The sequence below is a fragment of the Sinocyclocheilus rhinocerous genome, unplaced genomic scaffold (genome assembly GCF_001515625.1).
Source record: "Sinocyclocheilus rhinocerous isolate Xijiao unplaced genomic scaffold, SAMN03320098_v1.1 scaffold818, whole genome shotgun sequence".
NCBI classification, from domain to species: Eukaryota; Metazoa; Chordata; class Actinopteri; order Cypriniformes; family Cyprinidae; genus Sinocyclocheilus; species Sinocyclocheilus rhinocerous.
The window spans coordinates 1,415,399-1,423,276 of record NW_015664989.1 but is presented as its reverse complement, the minus strand read 5'-3'; the positions used below and the strand labels follow the sequence as shown (position 1 = coordinate 1,423,276).

Genomic DNA, 7,878 nt, shown 5'->3' with positions numbered 1-7,878 from the left:
TTTTTAGCACATACATGCAGCCTTGTAATGTTTCCAAACTTTTGAAGTAGTGTAGTTATATTTAATTCTGCATCTTTACCTTGCTGAAGTCCACAGCACTGTTTTCACGGCTCACGTCATTCTTGCCCTCTGTGGTCAGTGGTTGAGACTGGGGTGGAATCATCCGACCTGCAGACAGAGAGACTATCAATCAATCAATCAATGCAATGCCAAAACTAATCAGTGTTATTCAGCCGATGAATGGAATGCAGCATAAGCATCGGCTATCTTTCCAGATTAAATGTAGCAGACTGAAATGATTGTGCATATATGGATTGGTAGGAGAGAAAATGATTTTAATGGAGGTCTGTCATGATCGCAGATGTGTTTTAACCATCACTATTAATTACTACATCCATAAAATGAGACACAATGAGCAGAGAGACGATGGCTAGTACTAATTTCACATTTTTGTCAGTATGCTCACTACAGCAGCCTTCAAAAATGGATATAAATACATGTATAAATCACCAAGCATCACTTCATGGAAACTCGATTGCGCTCTACTCTAAAGGCAGCTAAAGCAGCTTTTAGCACATGATGCAGCACCAAAGCCCTTAGTTAAGAGAGCATCTTACATGGCATGAACAGATTTGTGTTTATTAGTCATGCTCGCTGCTGTTTTAATGCAGCTTTGGCTCTGTGCTAATGATGCTCTGAGCGCTTGCACGGCACAGAACGAAGGGTCTGGAACACTTCATGCGCTAGCATTAGCGTGTGGGAAGCTGGCAAACGTCCTAAACATAAGCCCTGTATAAAGGTGATGAATATTCAGAATAGCCTTCACCTTCCTCACAGTACAATATCATGTCATTTATCTGCAAAATTACACTGCTTATCTACTGGCACAAATTGTATAATATTAAATTTGCACTTACTATTTACATTTGCTTTCATTTTTTAAGTTGCTTTCGATAAAATGCATAATGCATAAATGTAAATTAATAAATTTAGCATCAGCCTTGGGTTTAGCCAACTGAAAGAAACATTTTTCAGTACCATGAAGGTAAGTCAACTGTTGCTGCCATCAAGTTGCACTTACAAGCCATAGCTAATTATCTTTTTGTTAATTTTGTTCAGAAAAAAAATCAATGTATTGGACATTTTTAAGCTTTTTTTTTTTTTTTTTTCAGAATTCTTGCAACAAAAAGAAGATGTGCATTAGGTGCCTAATTTACTCTGTATTTTATCTTTGTGACTTGTGCAGCCAAAGAGAATCATGGGAAATGTAGTTTTGTCACCCAATAGAATGCAACAATCCCATTCATTTTTTTTCATAAGGGAATTGATTTTAAAGCTAACTCATAATCCATTAAAGGCAGATCTACTGTCAGTTACAAGGTTGTTAATCGATGGTATGCTTACATTATTAACAATACTTGTGTTTAAATGTGGAGCTCCTGGAGAAAGACTACATTACCCATGATTCTGCAAAGAAATCTCAACCAGTCAGATAACTGAATCAAGTAAAACGCACCAAAAAAAACTCTTTAGCACTGCGAATGATGTAATAGTTTCCCTATGCTCTCAAACTGCTTAAATAGTTCTAAATATATACATATTCTGCAATAATGGTAAAATGTGTTATTTCTATAGATATAATCAACATCTATAAATCAATAGTTTTATATTTATCTGCCGATTTTTAATGTGTAGTTCTTCACGAACACTTTTACTGAGTCGATTCATTCAGCAAAATGATTCTCTGAGTCATCTGAATCATCACTCCTGGAACTTCCTGTGCATGATTTTTATGCTTTTATGTATATTAACATATTAAGATTAACAGTACGCACAAATTTAATGTACTTAAAGGGGTCATATGATGCTGCTAAAAAGAACATTATTGCGTGAACATTTGTGTGGCGTTATGCAAATCTTCCCACAGAGCGACGTAGGTATGTTGGGGCGTGTTAGAACGAGCCGTTTTAGGTAGGTGTGGTTGACTCTTAACTTTTATAAAGAATATCTCTTTGGATTTGAGACTTTAGTCTTTGCAACTTTACAGATCTTCTTTATGCACCAAGAGCTTGTAACACTCCAAAGAGAAAGGAAAAATTTAAATCGCATCATATGACCCCTTTAAAGGAAAGCATCTCACCATTGATTATTATTTTGGTGCCGTTCATGAGCACTCGTTTCATAATAACGATCATTCTGACATTATCTGAATGCAATATCTTAGAATATCTCCATCTCAAAAAAAAAAAAAAGGATTCATTTTATTGATTCAATTCATTCTAACAGTTTATTTTAAAGAACTGGTTCAGCAAAATGATTCATTTGAATCATCACATAGTTCCAGGAATTTCTTGTGAGATATTTTATGCATACATGCATATTAACATATTAACATAAGTCTCCCTAACGTATATCCTTGTTTTTGCGCCAGATAAATTCTAATTTAATCATAATTTAACTTAAGATAGCTTAAATATAGTTACTGTAGCTCCTTTTTTATTTTTAAATCTGTAAAAGCTGTAAATAAAACAGATTTTTAGAGTATATTTTATAAGAAAATATTATTTCAGGCTTTCTACTCGAAAATGTATTTAATTCAACGTGTTACTTGCTTAATTTGTGAAATTCTCTGGCAATTTCTGAATGAAAATTGTTTCTACATATTTTTTTCAGGGTACTGTAAATCATGAGTGGCTTGTTGCTTCGTCGAAACTTTACAATCACCTTTAGAGGTACAAGCAACTAAATAAATCCAGCCATGGCTACTGTGGCTTTAGCTTAAAGGGTTAAGGTGCCTGGTGCCATTTTGGAAAATATCCGCTGGACGTAAACAGAACAGCATACGTTGATATTTTCCAAAATGGCGCTACAGGGTAATGCTGAGGAGACGAATTGTTTAATAAAGTAGTTTTTTTTTTTTTTTTGGCGCACAAAAAGTATTCTCGTAGCTTCGTATAATTGCGGATGAACCACTGATGTCACATGGATTATTTTACAGATCTCCTTGCTACGTTTCTGGACTTGGGAACATTTCAGTTGCATTGCTCTCTATGCAGGGTCAGACAGCTCTCAGATTCCATCAAAAATATCTTAATTTGTGTTCCGAAGATGAACGAAGGTCTTACGGGTTTGAAACGACATGAGGGTGAGTAATTAATGACAGAATTTTCATTTTTGGGTGAACTAACCCTTTAATAACATTTGCTATTTGTTATTAAAATCATCTCAGAGAATAGCATTTTAGCCTACAGTTTGTTTACCACGTGCAACCGTGCATTTTCAGCATCATAACTCCAGTCTTCAGTGTCACATGATCCTTCAGAAATCATTCCAATATGCTGATTTGCTGCTCAAGAAACATTTCTGATTATAATCAATGTTGAAAACTGTTGTGCTGCTTCATATTTTTGTGGAAACAGTGATATCTATTTTCAGGATTTTTGGATGAATAGAAATTATAATTATTTATACCATAACATGTTATAGTAATTATAATGGTAAAGACATTATAAATGCTTTTTTTTGTCACTTTGGATCAATATAATGCATCCTTGCTTATAATAGTACTCAGTTCATATTCATTTACTGAACCAAACTTTTAAGCTGTAGTTGCACATAGTTTTGATGTCATTTGCATAATCAGACCTGCAACCTCCTGTATTTTCTGCACAAAGGCAAATGAATACCGTTTTTGTCCATGCAGTTCGTCTCAGACTGCCTCTTGCCGATGTCGGCGAAAGAGCGGACGATGGGAATCCGATTGGCCAGTTTCTTCTGGTTCTGATGATGGTGCTGCTTCAGAAGAGCCTCTTTGACCTTCTTCCTGACATCATCTTCAAGATGCACAGCCACTTCCTGTTGGTCCAGCACCATATCTAAGAAATTCAACACACAGCATCACAAATGTTTAGCAGCAGATAAGATGTATATACACATATATGAATGTATATAGACATACATACATACACACATATAAATACATTTATTTGTATATATTACATTTTTTAATATATATGTATATATAGGTTTTAAGATACGTATATCTGTTGCTTAGATGATCTTTTTACATATTTGTTGTAATTTCATAGTAAAACGTGAACAGCGGCACAGATGTGCTGCGGTATAGATCTGCCGAATGCTATGTTCATCTTCATATGTGCCACCAAAGAGTTAATTATTCATTTCAACCCTGAATTATAAATAGAATGATGAATTCTTAACACAGCATATGTCTGGCCAGTGCTGTCTTGATACGGAGCTAATATGATCTTTAAATGGCTAATCTGTTCTAAATGTTTGGCAAAAAACTCGTCTGTGTCTATTTTGCAGATGTTCCTTGAACTCTGCATCAAGAAACTGATATTGATGTTGATGAGAAGTGATGGAGCAGCAGCTCAGAGATCCGTCTCATGTATATGAAGATGCAGAACAGCTTTGAGTAATGCAAAATTCACATGCTTAAGATAGTGAGGTGCAAACACTGTGTAATTAATGACTGACACTAAGCGATAAAGACAATTTCCACAGCACGCTCACCTCTGGATGGTAGCTCTAGTGCATTGAATTACATGAAAAAATACATTTCATCCAACACACTTTGACCTTTTGTGACAACATGCCCCGATATTGGTTATGTTGTCACAAAAGGTCAAAGTGTGTTGGAGAATTCATAATTCAGGTCTGAAGTATATTGAGCTCTCTTACACAAATTCCACAGAGATTAAAGTTTAAAACTCAGTTTAAGGTGTTCCTCAGCGGCATTTGTGCGCTGACACATCCACAGCCTATTACAATGTGATAATTTGACAATGGAAGCTCATTTGACCAAAAATGGCAAACATTTTATGAGCACAGGAGAGAATGAAAGGGTAAATCTCACAGAAACATGTTCAGGTCACAGTTCGCCATGCAAACAACAGAGGAAAACAATAAATTATATTTTACAAAACTTTATAGAATTCTCAGTCATTCTCAATAGTGATTGTCATTGCTATACGCATGTAATTTTTTACTGTATTACATTACAAGATTTTGGAATACAATGATTATATTTTTAAAAATGTAAATCAGTGTAAAGACAGTTCAGCAAATACTACCATGATGAACAAAAAGTTTACATTAACAGTTTTGCATTAATGATAATTATTTGGGGAAATGCAATTTGCATAAAAATTATGTTTCAATGCAAACATTACATTTTATTTTCTCTATTTTTTTCCTTTTTTATTCCTCCTAGAAATGTCAGATCTCACCCAAAGTCCCATGTGCTTGTACTGAAATCAGTTGCATGGCAACATGTTTGAAATATGTTGCATTTCTTTAGCATAACACGTTACCTGCAATCTCCTCCAGAGAGCTGGCTCTCATGTCCAACATGACGGTGCCGTTTGTAATGCAGCTCCGCAGCTCAAAGAGACTGTGCAGAGAGAGCGTCGCAACGTACGGTTTACTCCAGCGCTCACCTCCATCCTCCACGTCCTCTTCAAACTTCAGCCACCTGGACAAAGAGACACGGACATGCTTAAAGAAATAGTTCACCCAAATATGTATTCGCCCTCAGGCCATCCAAGATGTAGATGAGTTAGTTTCTTCATCAGATTTGGAGAAATGTAGCATTGCATCATTTACTCACCAATGGATGCTCTGCAGTGAATGGGTGCCGTCCGAATGAGAGTCCAAACAGCTGATAAAAACATCACAATAATCTACACCACTCCAGTCCATCAGTTAACATCTGGAGAAAAGCTGCGTGTTTGTAAGTTGTCTGGACAAAATGGAAAAGTCCATCTCCTGTTGTCTCTCTCATCAAAATCCACTTGTAAACAGTGCTTGATCTGTGCATATTTCTCTCCTGATTCAGACGAAATGACTTTTTCACTGGAGGAAGTGATGGACTGGAGTGGTGTGGATTACTTGTGGATTATTATTGTGATGTTTTTAATCAGCTGTTTGGACTCTCATCTGACGGCACCCATTCACTGCAGAGCATCCATTGCTGAGCAAGTGATGTAATGCTACATTTCACCAAATCTGTTCTGATGAAGAAACAAACTCATCTACATCTTGGATGGCCTGAGTACATTTGGCGAGTACATTTTCAGCAAATTTTCATTTTGGGGTGAACTATTCCTTTAAAAACATCCACACCTGCAGCCAGATAACCAATGAATGTGGAAAACAAAAGTTTCAAGACAATTCTGAATTAAGAGCAGAAAAGTAATAACTTAAAACATGAAGCTCTCATACAAATCCAGAAGAATCAAAATCAGAGATGTACATACTTTATTTCATAAGCCAAATATATCATATTTGTCCTTAGAGCTTGACAGCACTATGAACTGTCAAGAACAACATGCAGGTGAATAAATAATAACAGAAACAACCTTCCTTATAACCTTTACTGAATATGTAAATGGGAAATTGTGTTGTCTCATGTGAATTGTTTATATTTTTAGATATAAAGTACTACCGTGTACATGTTGCCTTTGCTTATTGAAGAAAAATGAAAGCAATTCTCATGCTGAGTGCACTTGCATTTAGATGTGATGCCATATAACAATGTAGAAACCATCATCATTGTAAGTGCTTTATTTAGCCTTTCTGTTTCACACACACAAACATTACACAACAATGGTTCTTTATATAACCTCAGCTTTCTTGGACTAATGCCGCTCAACAGATTTAATGCATTAAACATCACTCATGCTCTCAAAACATATGAGAGCAGCCAAGAATCAATCTCTAATAAATGCAGAACATTAACAATTGATGTCAAAATATTGATTAATTACTTATGGGCTAATAACAAATAAAGATCGCTGAGATGGAGAAAAATAAAAATCTTTTAAAAATAGTTTAAAGCTCATGTCAGGTTCTTTGAAATTACATTTTTGCATTCATCATGCTGGTTGAAAAACATCTATATCATTCTTAACAAAAAAAAAAAAGAATGAAGGACTGTCTAATCAGTAAGTAAAAATCATTAAAATAATTTCTTGATCATTATGTTCAAAAGCTCTGTGACAATCTGAAATAACCATGCAGTGTCCTAAAAAAGTGGAAATATCAGATTCGTAACAGATTTGCATGTACTGACCTTGACAAATGGCCACTCTGATGTCATTTCCTGTTCTTGTGGTTTCTTGTCACATGCATTGGTCACATGACAACAAAACGGTTTCCATTGACTTGCTGTTGTTTATTCTAATATCAGATCATTTTAGTTATGATTTTAATTTTAGATTAAGTTTTCATATAATGTTATGTGCTTTTGTCATTTTTATTAGTTTTATTTTTTAAATATTTATATTTTGCCTATATATTTTTTTATTTCAGTTTTAGTTTTAATTTAAACTTTTTATGGCATACTATTTTTTTAAATTGTCAAATCAAATGACCCCAAGAAAAAACATAATTGAAAATAAAATACACTTTATAAATGCATATAAACAAGCAAACAAATAAATAAATAAATACACTTTTATTTAAAAAAAATGTAGGATATGTACACTCATATTCTATTCAAGGTTTAGAGAAATATTTGATCACTTTTTACTACATGATTATCACACTTTTTTTGGAGACACTGATCAAACACCAGATTGGAATATCAGAACAGTGTTATTTTAATATTATTTATATACTATTATGGTATTTATTAATTAATTTATTAAAATTGCTTTTATTTTTATATTTTCGATTTTCACTTTATTTTTAGCTTAAGTTTTAGTAATATGTTAAGTGCTTTTGCCATTATTATTAGTTTTTTTTTTTTACATTTCTATTTTGCCTGTTGTCTTTTTTTTTCAGTTTAATTTTTAATTTGACCTTTTTATGACATATTATCTTTTTTATAAAAAAAAAAAAAAAAAAAAAAAA

At 33.9% G+C, this 7,878-nt stretch overlaps 1 protein-coding gene across 4 annotated transcripts in view; it reads right to left on the bottom strand.

Annotated features, from left to right (window-relative positions):
* LOC107730592 (sodium-driven chloride bicarbonate exchanger-like) overlaps positions 1 to 7,878 on the bottom strand; it is a 63,089-nt gene that overhangs the window by 23,087 nt on the left and 32,124 nt on the right. For all 4 annotated transcript variants that reach the window (XM_016541451.1, XM_016541454.1, XM_016541452.1 and 1 more), the window contains 3 exons: positions 5,337 to 5,497; positions 3,687 to 3,875; positions 80 to 168 (listed from right to left, as the gene is read on the bottom strand). In XM_016541451.1, coding sequence (XP_016396937.1) covers positions 80 to 168; positions 3,687 to 3,875; positions 5,337 to 5,497 — 439 coding nt within the window. The remainder of the gene's footprint in view (positions 1 to 79; positions 169 to 3,686; positions 3,876 to 5,336; positions 5,498 to 7,878) is intronic.